Source organism: Apis dorsata, unplaced genomic scaffold (genome assembly GCF_000469605.1).
Source record: "Apis dorsata unplaced genomic scaffold, Apis dorsata 1.3 scaffold_486, whole genome shotgun sequence".
Lineage (NCBI taxonomy): Eukaryota > Metazoa > Arthropoda > Insecta > Hymenoptera > Apidae > Apis > Apis dorsata.
In genome coordinates this window covers 1,008,970-1,032,930 of record NW_006263721.1, presented here as the reverse complement: position 1 = coordinate 1,032,930, position 23,961 = coordinate 1,008,970, and the positions used below count along the sequence as shown (strand labels likewise).

The window sequence follows — 23,961 nt, the reverse complement described above, 5'->3', positions numbered from 1 at the left end:
TTATATTTTATATTATATTTTATATTATATTTTATATTTTATATTTTATATTTTTTTCTTTTTTATCATCAATTCTATTTTATAATTTATAATATTAAAGTTTTAATAAATATATGAAGATATCATTATAAAATTTAACGTACTTGAATATAATTAATTAATATATGAATTTCATAATAAATGCAACAGTTTTTTGTTTCACTATCTACAATTTATACATATACAATATACATTCGTAATTGCATTATGATTTTTTTTTAATTTAATACAATTTAATACAATAACACAATTATAATTTAATTTAATACAATAATTAATTTTAATTTAAATACATTATAATATAATTTTATTTTAATTTTAATTAAATACATATAATACATAAAAAATTAAATCATCCGATATCTTCGCGTAACAATAATTAATTTATTTTAATTACAATTGATAACATATGATAATATGATATAATCCAGAAAATTATGATTAATCTTTTTCTAAATACAGTTAAATTCATTTCATAATTGCATAATTAATGACTGACGTTTTTTTAGTAGAACAAGAATCTGTGTTGATAAACCAATTCGCCGAATATTTTTAATTGTAAAGTGAAAAAGAAAAAAAGAGAAAAAAAAAAGCAATTAAGCGATGGACAACGTTATTCGTTAGTAAGAAGAAGAGTACTTTTGAAGGATTGATAATTAAGTTGTCCACACGTGGTAATTGCATAAATATAAAATGAATCGTTAAAGAAAATAATTTAACTTACGATTTGATAAAAACATTTAATGATAAAAACATTTAATGATAAAACACGTTATATTGGAAATTAATTAAAGCATTCGAAATTTTATTTTAGAAGTTGATTTGTATAAGCAAAAAGATGATTTAACTTACCCTTTGCCTACAATGATCCACATATCGAAGCCCAAAATAATCCGTTTCCAAGATATTGAGTTGCTTGCATACATATTCGAGAATATACCTTCCTTTGTGCTGAGGCTGCAACAAAAATAAAAAAAGAAAAGAAAAAAACTGCAATCAAGTATAAAATTTATTTTTATCATTTCAAATTTTACTTTATACTTTCAAAAGAATCATTCATTAATATAAGAATTTTATTGCTTTATTTCTTGATAATTGATCCTTAAATAATTTTTTGAATTAATTTTGCAAATCAAAACAAAAATTATTACAATACAAAAAGCAATTTAAATTTGCATTAGATAAAGCGAAGCAGAAACAAAGCGTATAGATAATGTGATAAACACAAAACTGTGTCATTTTATATTTATTTTTCTTTATCTAATGCGGATTTCGATTGCTCATAACTTAATTATATAAGCTTTAATAGATATTTTCTTATACCCATTTTTATGTTTATTTTGATTTCTAAAATTGATCCTCCAAAGATATCAGATGAATATGTTAATAGCTGTAAAAAAAATTTTTTTTCTTTTTTTTTTGTTTTCGTATTAAATAATTATATGATATCTTTGTCCATTTTCAATTTCCAAGAAACTCCACATTTAATTTTATATTTCATTTATTTTTTAGAGAAGAATGCAGATATATAAAATTTATAATAAAAATTATTTAATTTCTATATTCTTATGTATTCTGTAATATATACATACATATAATAAATAAATAATTAAAAATGTAAATGTTATATATTTTCATTATAAATTTATTACATATTGATCTGTATTAAAACTAAAAAACATTATATAATAATTTATATAACAAATTCCTTTACAGCATATAAGAATATAGCATATAAGAATACATCATATTTAATGCAACAAGTATCCATCTATTATATGCAAAATATTCAATTATAATTATAATGCTTCATATTCTAGTACTATAATATAGTACTATTAGCCAATTAAGTGACAAGAATTGTGTATTTTGCTTGTCCATGTAATTATGCCTTGAAAACATACTAGGAATCACACTTGATGGCGATAAGCCATCATTAGATCAAAAGTACAGAATTGATTAATATGCAAGCTTAATATACATATCAAACAAATTTAAATGCAAATGTCTATGAGCCTTATAAATATTTTTAGAAATTTTATTAATCTTATGACCACTTTAAATATTTATATCAAACAATATAAGAATGATAGATCAAAATTATGTCGAATAATTATAAAAGAAAAATATTATTATCTCATAAAACATAATTTTCAGTGTAAAATAATGAATAATATTTGTAAGAAAAAATGAATGCATCATTTTTATATCAATTGATATCAATTAAACAATTAAAAATTTAAAAAAAAAAGTTTTAAAAAATAGATTGCGCCAAGAAAAAGAATGTGAAAATATAAAAAGTTTTTAGAATAATATTGAATATGAATAATGAAAATGTTTGTCCTAATGGTGAAGTGATTTTCCAACAGAATTCAACTTCATGTCATATGGAAATTTATGCAGCGGTATATTCAGTATCAGAGAATAAAGAAGTTAGTCGATAAAAATCAACTATCCTGAATATATTTTTGAGATAGTTTCAAATAATTTTTTTCTTTCCAAAAATTTTTATTTCAATTTTGTTAATGAACAATTCTGATGAATCTCAGAGCTCTATGACGGTAGTGTTGGATATATGCCGCCAGCGAATCACTAGATTTAAATAAACAATCGAAACAATGTATATAACTATTATTATACTATTGATTTGTATTGTACTATTGTATTGTACAATTGTATTATTGTACTATTGAAATTGAAAATTTTCGTAAAGAAAAAAATTGTTTGAAATTACTTTAGTTAAGTACTCTGGTTTTTAAAACACATTATATACTTTATGTTATCTACAAACTCTGTGATACAACAAGCAAAGATACAATAATATTATTTCACAAATAATAAAAATTTCATATATATAATTATATATATATATATTCAATATTATATAATTATAGTAATTTCATATATATATATATTCAATATCAATTCTAATATCAATGCCATTATTCGTTCTTAATAAGAAATAATGCCTCTATTATTACTTATTACTTATAACTTGTTTGTTTATTTCTATTATTTTTATTATGACTTATTATAATTTATTTGATGTATTAATACACTTAATATCAGCCCCTATTATCGCCACTTCTAATAACGTTAATGAGGCCGAATCGAAGAGATGGCGCTCGTGTTTCAAATCGTACAAACGCTAATTCAATCTTTATTCAAGATAATTATTAAAAATATAATGAATGAGTAAACAAAGTTTCATAATTTTGGGATTGAAAATGTAACAGTTTTTAATTAATATAAAAAAGGTATCAGTCATAGTAAGAACAAACAGAATTCAGAAAAAAAATTGACAAATTGAAATTATACTAATAATTTATAAATAATTAAAATTTATTGAAAACGATTATTGGTATCAATTTAAATCTAAAACAATTTTTTCCTTGACGATTATTGGTAGCTCAAAGCAATCATCGATGAAGCCTAAGAATTAAATTTAATAATGCAACCTAATAATTGATTTAAAAAATAAATTAATAATACAACAAGAAAATCAATTATATTTAATATAATCAATATAATTATAACAATTGATAATAATAATTTAAAATATCAAGTAAATATCAAGTTTCATCATGTCAATATCATCATTATCAATAACAAAAGATAAGGAAATTTTCTAAATTTGAAAAACTAAGGAACAAAAGCAAAAATTAATCAAATGCTTCTTTTTTTTATATGACATAAAAAATCTAACTTATGTTTATAATATGTTTATAATATTATATATTAGATTACAGATTGATTAATAAAACTGCATAGAATATGCTATCAAATTCCAATGATTTCAGAAGACAAATAATAACCCCATTTAATCTTTAGAAATTCATAGCATTCTATTTTACTTGTACAATGCAATGCAAATTTTTCATCAATTGATATAGCAGACATAGCAGAGGATTAAAATGCTACAATATAGATTTTATTGTGAATATCAAAAAACATTTATTAACATAGGCAATACCTAAAATAAATATTCTATCATATAGATAATGTATCATCAACGTAAAAAAATGTAAATGCATTTAGAACGAGATACAAAATTATAAAAGAAGTTATAGAAAAAATAAACAGATGAAGACTTTTTCAAAAATCTTATGTAATTAAAAATTTAGAAAGTTCATAACATTGTTATAGAAAAAAAAATTTATAAAAAATTATGGATGTAAGTAATGTTAAATAATAATTTAAAGATAAGAAAAAATCCACTGGACACCAAAAATAGAAGAGGCATTCAAACTAAACGAAAAACAAATAACGGAGACTTTTCTATTATATATCCAAGGATACTACTTGGTTTAACAACAGATGCATTGAATATAAAAATAGATGTCTAGAGCATTCTCATGGAGAATAAAAACCATTTAAATTCTTCTTCTAAGAAAATTATACAAGCTCGTTATAATATTTAATATCAATAAAAAAAAAACTGTTAATATATAAAAGCATCAAAATCTTCCATCAAAAAGGACGGACATACTAATTATATTATTCATAAACAATTTAAGATCTTAAGAAACAATTATATAAAAACTAAGACACATCATTAAAAATCCATAAAAATTTAAATTATATAAAATATAAATTACTAATTCAAATTTATTTATTTTATCCTTCAAACATTTCTATAAATTAATAACATTTTTGAAAGAATTAGAAGCCACAAAAATTTTGATATATAAAAATCTTGATTAAGATTTATTTATTAAATTATAAGCAATTTTTTTTTTTTTTTTTTTTAAAAAAAAAAAAAAAAATTGTTTATATTTTAAAAAAAAAATTTAAAAAAATTTTTTTATATATCAAATTTTTTGCGGCTTTAAATTTTTTAAAAAATTAAAAACCCCAAAAATTTTGATATATAAAAAACTTTGTTAAAATTTATTTATTAAATTTAAAACAATTTTTTTTTTTTTTTTTTTTAGATAAAACAAGATTGAAATAGAGCTATTTTATAATAAATGGACTTCCATCGATATTTTATATTTGTTTTGATCTCTAAAAAGACATTTCAAGATTATATTGATAGTCTATATATGTATCATATTCAGCATCTCTAGAATATTCCACGCTATGTACAATTTTTCTTCTTTCAGAGGACACTTAACCAGAAGATAAATAAAAAAGAAAATCTTATATACATTCATTTATCTATATATTTTATAAACACATTGTAAAGTAGACAAGAGTATGCATACATAATCAGACTAGCAAAATCCACACATAAACTCAACATAAATTTGGAACTATAATTCCTAAAAGACCAATTCGAATATATTTACATAATAATAATCCATAGCGTCGTATCAACTCGCGAAAATCGCCAAAAATTCTTTGCATACAAATAACTGTTCATACAAACTATTGACAATTAGATCAAAAATTTCAACTTTCAATTTCAATTTTCGAATTCCGCATATAAAAATCTATATTTCTAAAAATGCCTTTTTCTAAAAATTTAAACTCTTTTTTGTTATCATATAACAGTCTTTAGTTTTCCAAAATAAAATAAAATATATATATATATCAAAAATTGATATTAAATAATTTTCTTGATTGATATACAATATCAAAAATTTATAATAAAAAATATCGAATATCTAATATAATCGAATACTATTGAGACCAATTATATATTATATATATAATATAGCGATATGGCATCCATTATAGCAGTAATACGGAAGCGATATCAATATTATCGTTGCAAGATTAATTAATACCACTTACGATACGGTAATTTATAACTTGCCGTTTCTCTATCAGTGAAAAGGATTTGAGGATATGTATAATATCGCAATTAATGATTCATTTATTATTATAAAAAGAAAAATTTATAGAAAAATTAATATTTCGTCAAATTTAAATAAGAATACTATAATAAATATTATATTCAAATAATTTCTTTAAAAAATTAACAACCAAGAAAATACCTAACATTTGAAATATACATAATATTATAAGAAAAATAAAAAACATTAAGTATTATTAAAAATGTTAATTGTTTTTTTAAATTAAATAATGATTTATTTTAATAATTTTTTATGAAAGAAACTCATTTAGAATTATTATATTGTAAGAATTATATTAAATATTGGATTTAAAAATAAAATGACTCATTATAGAAGTTTTTATATTAAGAAAATGAGTAAATGAGAAAAGAGATTAATTTTTGGCAAAAAAAAATACTTGTGTTTAAAAATATTTTTAAATAGAAGAACACAAGATCAATATTATATATATATAACATCGTTAAATTCCGATATTATTTATAAAAAAAGAAATTGAAAAATACAAACAACACTTCTCAATCACATTTTAAAAAATTACATATATATATATTAACAACAACAATATGATAATTAGATTGTTAATATAAATTTAAATTTTTATAAATTTCAGAAATAGAATTGAAATAAAAATCTGTTTCATCTTTATACATATTATATTATAAATTAATTAATTATCAATCGTAAGTGTTTTAAAAAATTTGATTTCAAATTTTTTATATGCAGAGCAATTTATTTTTCGAAAAATTCATTGAATGTATACAATCAATCTTCAATAAATTTTTATTACTTTCTTATATTTTACATATAATTTCATTTTAGAAATATTTTTTATAACAGGATAATAAAGCATTTAATACTTGAATATTTTAATATTTGTTTAATATTCAATAAATAATAAGTAAATCTTTAATTAAATATTAATTAAATATTATTTAATTAAATATTTGTTGATTTGTTTAATACTTTATTCGTATCATTATAAAATATTTAAAAAACAAAAATAATAGTGATTTTAAATGTTGATTTTATCCTCAAAGTCATACTCCATAAATAAAAAAATTGTTCTATACATAACTTACTATATATTTATAATGTTTCATGTAAAACAGAATTATTATTCTTTTTAATAACACAATTTATTAGTGAAATTCGTATAAAATATCTGAATGAATTATTGTTATGACTATTGTATAATTTGCTCTATATTTTATCTTTTTTTGTATATGATAAATTTTTTTGGATATTTAATGAATGAATAAATAAATAATTATAATTATATAATATTTACAAATTGTATTATATAACATGTATTATATAACAACACATACAAATCAATTAAAACAATATACATATATATACCATTCAAAGAAACAAAAGTATCTATTTCGTCGAGTCATACAGAAGAAATAGATATCAAAAATAGAAATATATTAATCGGAATGAAGCAAATGTATTTGATTGATCTAAAAATTAATTATAGTAACATAGATATATCTAAAATTTATTTATATATTTATTATTATATTTATATAATCTTCCTAATAAGATAAGAATTTTATTTGATAATAAAATTATAGAATTATAGAATTATAGAATATAAGAATTATAACTAAAATAAATACTATAATAATAATTTTTTTGATTAAATTACTTACAAATAAGAAATATAAATAATTAAAATTTTTTTTCGTTGTCAATAAACATTATCGATGAGAGAAATTGTATTTCAATCATAATAGTTATTAATAAGCATAAATATTGTTTGACTATTTAAATTTTCGTAATAAATAATATCCCTATTCACGACACATGATACATTTCGATTTGTTCAAATCATTTTACTCTATCGTTTTCTCTTTTTATGTATTATGATTCCTTTTACATCATTAATACTAATTATTAATAAATCGAATCTGAAATTGTATTAATCACAATAATAAAATATAAGTTACAAAAACAAAAATAAATGATTAAAATATAATTTCTCTTATTGTTTTTAAACAATATTTTCTTATTGATTTTAATTGAAATATTTTCTCTTATTAATAACTATTATAAGTAATAAAAATAGAATTTTCCTTATTAATAATGATTATTAGCAAAGATATACAAGTTAATATATAAAGAATAAATTTTTAATTATTTATAATAATTATTTACAATCAATACATTTAAAAATAGATTGTTTAATTATATGAATTATATTTTTTATTGATATATTTTTTTTCAAAAAATGTTTTTATATTATCCTTCAATTAAATAACAAACAAATTTTTGTTCATAATTTTTTTTTATAAAAGTTTTTAAACAATGTAATTGTTATTTTATAGATTTATTATAAACATCTAAAATTCAAGAATCGATAAATATTTCAAAATCATTCATATTATTTATTAGAAAAGATTTTATATATATATATATAATTGATAGAAAAATTTAATGGATGTTTTTAATAATTTTAATTTTAATTAATTTTAATCTTAATATTCTTAATTATTTTTTTTAATTTTTCTGGCTCTATCTCAAACTTATATAAAAAATATACAAATATAATTTATTTTTATTGATATTTGTCAGGCTAAATTAATAATAATTTAATTATTTAACAAAAAATTATTAATTATTTAATAAAATAAAAATTTAATTAAATTATAAACAATTATTTGTATTATATACAAAAATCTAAACATTAGATTATTAACAGTCATAATTTATTTATTAGACAACTTAATCTAGATATTAAGATAACATTATAATAAATAATCCAAATAATTTAAATAATCTTACTGGATATCACAATAATTAGTCTCAATATAACAATCATACTCAAAATTGCATAAAATTACATAATTTATATATAGATGTATAACAGCTTATATTATTCTATAGAAAGCAATCATTCTATAAATGATACATGCTCATTTACAATATAATATTTATACAAATACAATAAATAAGTCCGAACTTATCCTAAATAATATTAAGACAAAAAACCTGAGAAAAAAAACAATAATAGGGCATACAGAATATTATTCGTTTTAATTTTATATTATTTTAATATAAAATAATACATAATAATATATAAAAAATGACATGTGATAATGAATGTATACTTGTGTATAAATTTAAAAAATTCTTCAATTAGAATGTCGATGTAAATATTAAATCAGAGAAAATAATATTTGTCTATGATTTCTTACATATTTTCCTTTTTCCTTTCATGTATTTATTTTCCTTATATTCGTCAATTTTTCATAATATAAAAAATACCAATATTTCATAAATATTTTAAATTTGAAATATTTTAAATCAAAATAAATCAAAATTTTTATTGAAATCATCTAAACATTTCATGTATTCTCGTACATTTGTAATAATAATCATTTTATAATTCATTCCATTACGTTTCTCACGATAAAATTAATTTATTCATTTTTTCTATATATTCGAATATATATTTTAATTTAATTCATTCGCTCAAATTTTGTTCACAAAAGCAAATTGATGCGAATATATATTATCTTTAACATAAACAGTCATAAAAGGGAAACTATTACACAAATAGCTCAATTAGCTTTTATACAATATATAGAACGACAAAAAAAACGTAACATTTATTTTTTTGACGCTTATTTAAAAGTCTAAAGATCTATACTGACAGACATTATCAGCAAACAATCCGCGTACACTGTTTGTCAGCAGTCGAGCAAGTCATCACTAGACTATCTACCGATTACTATGATAATGTCCACACCTAGCGTGATATATCTACACGTGATATATGCACATCTAATATTAATGTATTCGTGGAACACTTTTGGAAGATCGATTCTAAAGGTCAAAACAAATACAAAAATTGTATGTTATAACACATATATTGTTATAACACAAAAACATCGGTTGAAGTTTTAAATATATATTAAACAAGGCAAGATAAAGACAGAGAAAAAAGGACTATTAGATTATAGCTGAAAATGTTCGAAATTTACAAACCCTTGTATCTGAAATCTTCTTGGTGAAGTACAATGATCTGGTTATGTGACATCCTCAATCTGAGGGAAATTCTTATTATTCTACAATATTAATTAATTCTACAATAGAATTAGACTATGCCGCCGACAGGGTTCACTGTTCCAAGAAAATTGATCCGTGAGTGTTTGTAATAAATATTCTCGAGTGTATAGGATGATGTTGTTTGCTGTTGAGATTGGCATAGTTGCAAAATGTCTCAAATTCCAAAACCTCACTCCATTCATGCTTAAATAGAATTTATTCTATGAAATGTAATTCCAAAGATTAAATAAATATTCTTTTTAAAAAAGCAATATTTTAATTAACATATTAATAAATCTTTAAAACTAGATACTGAATTGATTATTTGAAAATTGAAATAAATAAAATTTATTTCCTGGATTATATCAATAACTAAATGTCCAATACGTATTCGCGAAATATTTCGGAACTTATAGACATTTTGTTTCCTATTATTTATAATAGAATAATGTATATATATTATTTATGGACAATTATCTGTCAATTATGAGATAAGGTAGTCACTCATTCAATTCCTTAAAATATTTTCCATACAATTTGATATAAATATGTATATAATATATAAATAAATATAAATCAAAAACACATTAAGAAAACATTTTGTACCGTTTTATAGTTTAAATTTGAATTATTTAAGTAATCAATAAAATCATGAATTATAATTTATTTTGATAAAAGTAATAAACATTAGTTTTTTTTTTGTATATTTTTTGTATATTTTTTACATTACTATTTCATGATATAATGTAAATAACCAATCTTAAGATCATAGATTATTAGAAAAATCTAGAATAAAATTATATGAAATGATAGCATGACGTTACCTCTAATTTCTCAAAAATAATTTAAGATTTTGTATAATTATATAATTATAGTAAATTATGTCACAGAAAGAAGAAATCTATTATTAAATAGAATTCTCTTCAATGACTTTCTTTATTCACAGAAAACTCATAGATGTCAAAGCAATATAAAAGCGACATTCCAAAATCAATACATATATTTAGATAAAAAGGTAAAATTTTAATTAACATGACATAATAAGCATAATTGCTTTGTTTTTCAATGACTATTACACATAAATAATTTCAATCATCCTTATATAGATTTCATGTATTAAAAGATCAATTGCTGCATTCTATTATAATTGATTCTTTTTAATTCTTTATTATTGTTATATTTTCTTTTCTCTATACAGCATATGTAAGCTCTTTTTAGAAATTTTATATCAATGCATTTTATCTCGATGATTGGCAACATTGTTGAAAAACAAATTTCAATTATTCGTTTATTTATTCATTATTATTTTCTTTATTATTATTAATTTGATCTCCTATTGAAATATTTCTTGTTGTTTTTTTTTCAATGATTTATTGTAAATTTATTTTTTCTTTGTATTCGATTCCAAATTATCATGTCACTACCGTGTATCGTAATTTTTTTCACCTTTGTTTCTTTTTATAAGTCGTATAAGTAATAACAAACAAATCCATTTGGACCATCAATGCAATTCAATTTTTCCTCGTCAATGAATAGAACTCATTTCCATGTCTTCTTGCAATGCCCATCATTACACGGAAACCTCATTCGTTGCATTCCGACAGTATATGATGGAACGTGGTTATGCATGTTGCGCATAAATAAATAGTGATGTATCATAATCCTATCAAAAAGAGATAAAAAGAGATAAAAAGATATGCACAAATTTATTTAACTTATACGATTGATTGTTATACAAGTTTTGATATTTATACGCATTTTCAAATTTGTTTAGTATGGACGACAATATGTATAAAATATTTTAGATTTAAAATACCAAACTTTGCCAATTTTATGAATCTGAATAAACAAAAAATATTATATGAACTTCTTTAATGTTTCATTAAAAAATTATAAACAAAAAAAAACGAAATTTAAAGGAAACAGTTAAGTGATATTTATATATAATTTTATACTATTTATAATTGTTAAATTATTTAATTTTTTTATTTAATTTCCATTTAATATTAATTGTTAATATTAATTTTAATATTAAATATATAACATTACTAATTTATTTTTCATTATTATATCACAGTAAGCATTTATTAGTATTGAATTCGATTTTTTTTCCATATTTTCTTGTTTATATTATAACTTTTTTATAAAAGATCTATTGTAGATATATATTTATATATAACATTTTTAGAATATATTAACAAAATTTAACATTTTGAACTTGTTATCATTAAATTATCAAAAAGTAGTATCAATTTATATAAAATGCAACATATATGTAAAATTATTTGCATTTGAATTTTTTTTGTTTACGAAGAATTATTAATTAAAAATTAATTATCTCATCATTGATCATTGTTAAAATATTACTCGTTACTTTACTTTACTGATTTTACGATCTCGTTATATCATGCAAAAACATTGCACAAAATTACAGTGGAATCTTTATATTCATTAATCTATTCCTGAAAAACAGACGATTATCAAATTAGATTTATTCATTATTTATTTATTATTTATTCATTACATGAATATATTTAATTAATTTTTTCAAGAAAAATTAATGAAAAAAGGAATAACGAGTTTTCAATATTTAATCGAAGTTCAGATAAATAGAATCTTAAACACAAAATTTAATTTTTATTAAAAAAAATCCTGGTAGCAAAAAATAAATTATCCAATAGGAAATTTTTAGCGATGAATATTGGATTTAATAAATATAAGATTGAATACAAAAATTTATTGTATTTCCAAAAATATTTTAATAGTTGATGAAATATTGATATTTTGATGATACAAAATAATACATATCTTAAAAGAATAATTAAAAAATAATTAATAACAATAATATTCAGTAATAAAGTAATAATTTTACGACGAATTATCAGATTTCTTATAATAAAAATTAATATGTATTTCATACATATACATATATATGTACATTTATCCATACATGATTTAAAGATAATAAATCCGGATACGATTACCGCCATCTCTGTGGAAAAAAAACAACTAAAATACCAAGATGGTTATAAACGCGCGATACTGATAAATTTAATTTTTCTTTCTCGATGCATCACAAATTTATATATTACTGTAATTACAATTTTTATTATATTCATTATTAAACTATCTATTGCGTGTTCTTACTGTGAATACGCAATACTTTGTAATCACGATGGCAACATGTAATTTAGAAACATAACGATTCATGACATCACGAAATACTATAAGGAAAAGTACTATAAGAAGAAATTCTAGTCTATAATCAAGTTCTACTTTATAATCAATTGGAATTCTAGATATAATATATCTATATGTTATGTAGATCATATACAGGATATCTACGTTATAATATTTAAAAAAAAATGGAAAAAGGAAGAGTTTCACTATTTTTTATGATAAATTTAATATTTATTATATAATTAAGAAATACTATTTAATGATATACATGAAAGCATAAACTTTTGTTGTTCCTTGTTTTCTGCACTATTTTTCCATAAATACAGCTGTAAATAAATTTAAAATGACTGATCAAAATTTTATTCAAAATATAATATATAATTTAACACTTCATTTAAATCGAAAAATGCAATTATGATTAGTTTAATTGTTGCAATAACGTAGTATAATAAGTATATAATAATTAAAAAATATATATGTCTTTATAATACAACAAATTTACTAATGTACATGAAATGATAATATCACAGTTTCTTTTTAAATTATTTTTTTTTTACAATAGCAATGAAATATTGATAAATTTTCAATAACGAAAATAACCCTAAGAATTTTTAATATTTTTTGAATTTTTAAAATCATGATGATTAATCGAAGATAAAGTTGACAAAAGTAAAGAAAAAATTTTATTTCACGAATTTTTATGAACCACTAACTATCTTTTTTATCATTTAAATAAATTAAATAAATTGTTTCAATTATCACTATCACAAAATATAAAGAAAAAAATAGATATCACTTTAAAAATCGTAACATTGATATTTCATATTCCATCATTATAAATTTTAAAAATTTGTTTTGGTCATCACAAGTATAATAACAAGTATAATAATGAAATTTCTTTCTCTTCTATTTTTTTTTACTTTCGAAAAAATAGGAATTAATAATGTGAACATCTTATACATATATAAGTATATAATAAATAATTATATAAATATATATAGTATATCTAATCTAATCCAATCCAAAAAATTAGATATAATTTCCATAAATGATCCTTCTTTCAACAATTTTTTAAACAATATATTTTATTGAATCATTAACATGTAAAAAACAATATTCTCGAGTGAAAGAATAAAAGAATATGTGTTTCTTTTGATGTATTATAATTATGTAAAAATAGAAATTGATAATTCTGTATAATGATGTATATAATAGAACATGAAAATTATCCAAATATTAAAAAAAAAAAACATAGTTAACTTTCCGTTTCAAGAATCAATATAATGTTAAAAAAATATCGTTTATATTTTCATAATAAACTGATCCATTCTAAATCTATTTGAACATAAGTTAATTTCTTCGAAGAGAAAGAAATTCCTTTTCTTCATCCAATACACAATATATATATATATATATCTTCTCTATAAATCTTATAATATGTTTATAGACTTTTTCTGCATGATCAAGACACTTAGAATAAAATGTAAATATTTTAAAATAAAATAATAAGTATTTTAAAGTAAAATCAAAGACATAAAAATATTTTAGTTTAAAGAAAAAGAAAAAATTTATTATGGAATTTATTTCATTATATATTATTAAGAATTAACTATCATTATTAAATATAATTTTTCATAACAAATAAATATTAGTAACAATCTATTATGTAGCAAACAATTATATAGATATAATCAACATTAGAATCTTTATCGAAATCAACAAGTATAATCGTTTTATATCACATAAGACAATAATAAAGTCGATAATAAGTATCTGGTTATGTATATAGAAAGACAATTGTACATAGGGTCAAGGTAAGTAAGTAGGCTTGTGAATCAATCGACATAAATAACATATTAAGTTTTGTATCTACTTTACTTCAACTTCACGTTATTAGAAATAAGAAACCTTTGAAGAAAAAGATAATATAAAAAAGGAATCTCATATCATAATTACTTTAAATAATCATGATTACGTAAAATGAGTAATAACAAAGAATATCATGCTTTACATATTTCTTTTTCAGAATATGTATGATAAATTTTAAAAAATTTAAATTAAAATATCTCTTAAAATAATAATTTTTTATTTTAAATGAACTATTAAAAAAATATGTGATTCCATTTAAAAAAAAAAACAAATTTGATCTTCGTTTTAAATATCCATTTATATAAAAAAATTAATAATAAAATATCATATTTCTCTCCTACATCATGAAATATTTTTTCATAAAACGAATGATTTACAAGTTATCTGAAGCAATCATGTTACGAAATTTAATCTATATAATCAGAAATAAAAATAATATGTAAATAGAAAAAAATATACTAATATGTTTACTATCTATTATTTTTTTCTTCTTTTAATATGAATAGTTGGAAATACATTGAAATATTGACAAATTGTTTATTACTTTCTCTATTCAAAAAATCAAAATGAATATACCAAGAAGACAATGTCTCGACAGATAAAAGCCAAGGTTTGAAAAGCTATAGATATATATAAATCCAATAAAAACGATAGTTGTAGTTTGAAACGTTTAATATCAATTTATTGAAACAGCCAACATGTTTTCAGGAAAATCCAATAAAAAATTTGTGGTACATTATAATATATTAATATTAATATGAACAATTGACAGTTTTCAAATATTTCAAATATTTCAAGGCTGAAAATACTTTGTTATTGAATTTTAACAAAGAAATAAAATTAATAATTAAAAAACTAATAATTGAAAAGATAATAAATCGTATTTTTGAATAAATATTAGTATATAAAGAAAAAGATTTTATTCATTGAAATTCTTATTGAAATCTCCAATTAATTTTGAAATCTTTCAGATTTTTTGTCTTCATGAACAACTACTGTTTTAAAATAAATAAATAAATACTCAAACTCTTTTTTATAAAAAGAAATTGAATATTAATTAAACTAAAAAAAAAAAGAGCATACCCAATATTTATATATGAATCTTAATAAAATTTACAAAAATTATCTTATTCAGAAAGCAATTTTATTTACAAAATTATCTTCACAGTTAAAAAAAAAACACAGAGTTAAAAAAAAAAAGAAAACATAAGAATATAATGCAAGAAATGTAATTTCAAGAACATAAATATATTTCAATAAACTGCAATAAGCAATAGAAATATTAAGTATGAACATGCACAAAAACAAAGAACATCTCATTATTAAGCATTTTTATCGATCGTCAAGAAAACTACAAGTCTAGTTTTTCTTATGTATTTAGCAGTCCACAATTATTCACATCCATCCTCAACCAATGCTTTTTAAATCTCTTATTATTCTCAAATCAACAATAAAAACATCAAACCATTATCATTCATCTTGTATATAAAATTTATATACATTAAAAGATTTCACAAAAGAACAAAATGGAAAACATGAAATATAAAGCATTACATGTAGGAGAATTCAAAAAAGAATTAAACAAAATCTTCAAAATCATATGTAGACATGCAACATTAACATATTGAATTCAGAATAACAAATAAAATTAGATTATTTCAGAATGATCATACAAATCGATAATACTAAACTACTCTCCTTAAATCAAAAATTAAAACTCATTGAATTCCAATATTGTTTTCAACAACATCATAACAAGATATTAACAATTCATTCTCTTCTTTTCAAGTCAAAAACAATATTCAAAGAGCATATTACCAATGCAAATATCTAATAATTAATATCAATTTCTATTACAAATATAAACAGAAAATTTCTAATAGAATTCTCTTATAGAAATAAATCATCAAATCATCATCACAAAATGAAAAATCTACTACGAGAATTAACAATTCAAATAATAAATATTTAATATATGTTTAAATATGAAGTTTTTGTAAATTAAGAAACAGTCAAGATTGAATTCAATTGATAAATCAAGCAAAAAAAAAAATCAGATCCAAATGCACCTTTCATTCATCAAATTAGTAGCTCCTTTAATAAATTATTTGAAAAATTCAATCATTCAATCAATTTGAATTTAACGTTCCATTATTTATATATGTTTATAAGTTATTACTCAATTAAAAAACTATATTATGGATTACAATATTTTTTGTCTTAAATAACTAACAAATAACAAGATAATATAAATATTGAATAATATTCAAGAAACATTTAATTCAATCTAATTAAATTTCCTGTATATATATGTACTATTATTTTCCTCAAATAATTAAAAAAACTATGCTATTACAAGTTAGTGTAATATATAGTTAATTTTTATCAAAAAGAATATTTTATAAATATTTCAATAAAAAACTTTATTTTAATGAAATATATTTATAATAGAATTTGTATTGATATTTTTTATTTATTGATATTTTTTTTTATTTATTAGAATAGTTAAAATGAATTTAGTTTCGAAACACACACAAATACATAATACGAAAAAAAGAAGAGATATACGTATTTTTGAATAAAAATTCTAATTTTAAAATATCATTTTTTTATTTTTCATCAAATTTAATTCAGTTTTTCTTAAACATAAAATATAAGAATAAATAGAGATATAATAGAAATAGAAAGACAAATAAATTTTATAAAAATTCCAATAAACTATCACAAATATAATTAGTCAAGAACTAATGCATCAAGTTTAATAAAGCTAAATCAATACACGTCAACTGCACCAATCAACTGCAAAAGTTAACTTTTATTAATTTTAAATCAACAACTATATATATAATATATAACATACACAATTAAAGATAGCAAAAATGAAAGAATAACAAACTTAATATAGATAAATTTTTAAAAACTTACTGATTAATTGCAAGATATTTTAAACTATTATATGATAATTATATGATAATTATAAATAATTATAAACATATATTTATATATATTAAAATATTATATATTAATATATTAAGAAACATCTTTTATATTTTTCAGATATTAATTTCAGAATTCAAAATAAATAAACAAAAATTTATTTTTCAAATTATAAACAATTTAATTTTATATAATTTTATATAATAAAAAGAAATATTCATCAATAAATTCAATTAGTTGAATTTTTTTTTAACAAAATTAATAAAAATTTTCATAAACAAAATAGAAAAAAATGATATAAAGAAGAAAACATTTTTTACATTTTTTATTAATTTACAAGCTGTAATTTATATAATTTATTATGTTAAAAATTAAAGAAAAAAAAATTCGGCTAAAAAATCTATTATGCCATTATATCTTTTTCATTCTTCTGACTCGTTGATTCCTATTTATTGTGCATATCCACTATATTTCCATTATATTATGTTATTCAAAAGCTCAAATAATTCAAACAAACTACAGCAAATTCCTTGTAATATATGACATTATACAATGATATTTTAAAATAGAATGTGAATTGTTACATTACGCTCGATCTATTTTTTCAAATTCATAGAAATCAAAACTTTAGATTTCAGTGTTTTTATAGATTTTCACATCAAAAAACCATCAATCTAATATAGCTTCTCTGTATCTTCTATCTTTTTTCGTGAAACATTCCTATCTTTAATATCTACTTTTTCGCATATCGACTATTTGCAACTGATGAATATTGATCGCAATACGAATAACTATTAAATTTATTTTTTTTTTATTTGTTTTCTTAGTGCAGGTTGTTTTGCAAAATAAAGCAAATCGTGATATTATTATTTTAAATTCTCCCTTCTTTCTTTTCTACATCATTTCGTGTTTAATCCTTTATTAATTTTTATTGCTTGCAACATTCGATGATATAGATTATTGCAATGTATGTATTATGCAATACATTTTCTTTTTTTTCTGAACAGTATTTTTTGATTCTTATTTTTTATTAATTTATTCTTATTCGCGTTTCATTGTAATTCACACAATTGTTAAAAACTTAATATTAACAATTGATATATTTCAATTCTTTACATTATGAACGATTTATAGTATTATATAATCGTTTCTTTTTTTTACAACTCATATTATACAATTCCATATTCCGTGATAATTTACTATGTGCAATGACCTTTTATGTCTCGTTTTTATGAGTTCTTTAGGTGTTTGTAGAACCACGAGCTATTCTACCAAAATGAAGGATCTAGAAATAACAATTATTGTCATACATGTATAATAAATGATGATAATTAGTAATAATTAATAATAAGGATCGAGATTAGCCTCAGAAATAGGATTCCTTTTAATTTCTTTTTGTAAATTTTGTTGTTAAATTTGCAAAAATATGTTTAATGTAATAAATATGTTTAATCTTTGCAAAAATATTTAAAAATTGTATATTGGCTAAATTTTGTATGAATAGCAATGGATGAACAGTTCCATTTATTGGAGAAGCCACTCTTGATGAGTTTTTTGAAAAATAATTCTACTTAACCGGTAGTACAATGTTGATTCTGTACATGGCACTGAATACTGATATCCTGTATTCTGTTTAAGAGGCATGCGTTCATTGGATGCATGTCAATGCTTTCGCTCAAAAATACTAGTCTATATGGAATTTCCATAGTAAGCACAAAACCGTTAATAAAATTCCAAAATAAGTAATTCTCATTACTTTTCAGAAGTACGTAACAAAATTATTAAATATTTCTATATAATATTTCTAATATAGTTTCTAATATAATATAATATAAATATCGTTATTTTAATGTTTCTTCATCTAATACTTAAAACAAAATTCTTGATATAAATCATATTTTCAATTCAATTTAGATGGAATAAAGAATAATCTGAATTATATGGTTGTACTGCTTAACTACAAATTATAGATTGATATATAATTCTAATTTAATTTGCACATTATTCGATATAATAAAGATAATTTATATATTAGAAATGAATTTCGAATTATTATAGTTAATCTAAATAATGAATTCACAAAAATTTGACATAAATATATACGATAGCTATTGCTATTGAAGTCAATTAAAATGCTTCAATCGTACGCAATACAATTCGGTTCTTTAATAGTCAGAGTACATATTATGTTGTAAATTTAAAATACTGTTACAAACTTATGTGTTATGAATAAATAAGAGTTGGTATTGTCAATATTTATCTTTACAACTGATACTCGTTTCTGATGCAATGAACGTTCTTGGAGAAATATTGAATAAAATCAGTATTGATTCACGAATTTCACAGAAGTAATAAATGATTAAAAAAGGAAAATTTTTTGATTCAAATTTCATTAGATATCAATTAATTTTTAACTAAATATAATGCAAAATAATATTATGACTTTTCTATCTATGAGCTTAGAATATATTCTACATCTATCTATCTATATTAGAATATCTTCTTATATAAGAAATTGATGTGAATTTACATATAACTTCTGAATATATATAATGGACTATGATTTCATCATCTAACTCTAATATAACGTATGCTCTTATATCTGAGATGAATTAATCCCATTCAAAAGGCTTCATAATTTAAGTGAAACAGAATCCTTGTTTCCTTAACTAATTACTATTTAACTATTATTAATTACTATTTAACTGTTAAAGTATATAATTACAAGATTAAGTACATCGTTTATAAATTAATATTTTATCCTAAAATCTTTAGAATCAATAATCGTTTCTAATTATTATATTGTAAAATTAATTTTTCTATAAGAGAAGATGAAATATTATGTCATTCTTTTTTATAATTTTGAAATCTTTTCTCATATTCAATCGGATTATAAAAATCGAATGATGAAGGAGAGATTTATAAATAATTTAAGTATTATTATATTTAATGCATGTGTTAACGAAATTAATTTCATTATAAGAGAGTTAATTATTTATTTATAAGGATAATGTGAAATATCTTATTATATCTGCTATTTAGAAAATTTAAAAAAACAAAAAAAGCATCCCATTAAAGATTAGACATAAGTATAAAGTTGTTTTAAAAATAAAACGATCTATTTGTATAAAATATGTAATTTTATTGTCCTGTTGAAAGTAATATAAATATTTTTAATTTTTCAGAGAATGTTTTATAGAAATAATATATTTTATCCATTGTACCTAATATATTTCCGATTTTTGACACTCTTTAATCGTATTTTATACATTCATGACGTATATATATTTATAATTCAAATTACAATCAATGATAGAAATATATAAAAATTTTTTATTAGAACGTTTTTATTAGAACGCACAATCACATTTATAACAATATGTTCATATTTTTCCAGATTTCTGTTAATTTATTCGTCCAAATGCTAAATGTACAAACATTAACGCCTGTTGAAAGTTAAGGTTTATGACACGAACAAGGCTATTTTTGAGAAAAACATTAATCAATACTTTCTATTATAGAGGACCATTCGAGTCAAGGCCTAGAAATAATAAGCTTTACAGACGTAAAGCTTAATGTTTGCAATCCTTCAATTATGATCAATGTATCGTAATTAATCATAAATTTATACAGATAATTCATAGATACGATAGCTTCTTGAACTTTATCTTCAATCATCCGTTTTGTCTTCAATTATATCTTGTTAAATTCAATTTATATCGAAACACATTGCTTACAAATAGTTCGCGTGTATTGTCCATTAGCAATGCTGCCGAATCATATGGACAAACTATATACGGAGCGGATTAATATATTTGTGGGACATTTTTAAAAGATTCTAAAAGTCAATTCTAAAGGTCAAAATACAAATACAAAAGTTGGTTATACAATAATAGATTTAATTTATTAAAATTTATTTATTAAGTTGTAAATTAATTTAAATTAAATAAAGCGAAATGTGTATTATCTGTCATTGTAGGAAATGAAATTTATTCTGAATCTATTTGCAAATTGCAAGATTCACATTTAATACAAATCCTATCAATCACAAGCAATTATTATTTTGTATCGGCGTAAAAAGTCTTAAAATATGATCATATCAATAGAATCCAAAATTACGAATCGATGATATTCCAGATAAAACAATAGCACATGTTATATTTAATTTCTTAAAAACAATTTAGAAATTTCAAATTATATAGCAAATATATAAATATATACATATATACAATACATAAATATCATATTGCAGAAAAAAAAAATTTATTACTGAATAGTATCGTTCCATTGATTTTCACAGTATAGAGAAGAGTCACAGATACTAAAGCAACATAACAGCTCATTCACAAAATCAATGTCACGCAATTAAATCGAAAGATAAAATTTTATAATTTAATTAATGATGATTAATTTTATAATTAATTAATGACATTAACAGTGGGCATAATTATCTTGCTTTTCAATAACTATAATTATTCCATTTATATAGATTTCATATTAAGAGATCAATTGCTGCATTATAATTGATTCTTTTTATTCTTTCATTATTTTTATATTGCTTTTCGTTTCTCTACATAACATATGTATGCTTTTCTCAGAAATTTTATATTAATGCATATATTTTTAATTTTATTTGAATAACTAACAACATTGTAACAGTGAAAAATAAGTTCATCTTTGGTTATTTGTTCTTATTGATTTGATTTCCTATTGAATTGAAATATTTCTTGCTATTTATTTTCTTTTCAATGAGTAAATTTGTTTTTTCTTTCTATTCGATTCCTATCACATATTTTCTTTTTTTCCGTTTTTATAAATCATAATAATAACAAGCAAATTAGACCATCAATATATTTAATTTTTCCTCATCAATAGAGCATTTGTTTTCATTCCTTCTTCCATTGCACATGGAACATCGATTGTCACAATCATTGCACGGAAAGCACGGTCATTGCATTCCGGCAACGTGTAATGCGGCATAAACGTGTTGTGGATAAACAAATAATGACCTATACTATCATAATTTGATCGATATTCTAGAAAGACTGTTCATTATGGTTTATATACTTCCGCTTTCTTCGAACTATTTATAAAACGATACGAGATTCATAATCAAATATGGATAGATATGAATCGTATCAGACATGAATGAAATATTACAAAGCATGATTACAAACATAATCAGATCATATTACAAAACTATCTAAGCTATCATTTATTAAAACAAAATTTGCCAATTTTTAAATCGAAATGATTTTAGTTATTTTTATTTGCAATTCGTATAAAAAATTTCAATAAAAAATTTTATAGTGAAAATTTTCAGAATTTGTATATTTCTTTTGTATTTCATTTATATTTATTCTTAATTAAACACCTTATGAATTTCTGGACAGTAAAATTATTAGATATTAAATTTATTATTAGATAAAGATAATTTTGATTTTTTTGTTCTATCAACTTTTTAAGTTTCTAATTAATTCATTTAGGTCCGATACGATTTTTTTATGAATATGTTAAAATCAAATAAATTCTGATGAAAATAATTATATTACATATGTTCCATTCTTCAGAAATTCATATGTCATAAATTCATTCCATAAATATTTCAAATTTAACTATTAAAATGTTAATTCGTTACGAAAACAGCTTTATTTTCAGATACTTGAACATTTAACTTATAATCTTTAAAATTTATATTTCTTTTTTTGATTGTACAAAAATTATGTTATTTTTGCTTATCAAGATATCTTGACAATATAACAGCACGTGATTTTATTTACTTTATATAATATACTAATATATATTAAAAATAATAGTAAAAAATTAAAAAACTTTAAATGTATAAAATTATTTTATATAATACAAATAATATTCTTCTCGTAATTATAAAAACTTCAATTTTTTTATAACTTATGTCATTTCAAAAATACGTATCCATTTTATAATTTATGCTATATATATATTTACTATATCTGTATATAATACTATCGAAAATTATAATTTTTCTATGTTATAAATTATAAATATAAATTATAATAAGAAGGTATTCTAATAATAACAAATATAAATATTTGAAAATATA

The 23,961-nt window shown here is 20.2% G+C and overlaps 1 protein-coding gene across 1 annotated transcript in view; it reads right to left on the bottom strand.

Moving 5' to 3' along the window:
- The window catches only part of LOC102677018 (FERM domain-containing protein 5), a 65,811-nt gene that overhangs the window by 39,967 nt on the left and 1,883 nt on the right, over positions 1 to 23,961 (bottom strand). The window contains 1 exon segment of the mRNA XM_006620193.2: positions 892 to 996. Coding sequence (XP_006620256.1) covers positions 892 to 996 — 105 coding nt within the window.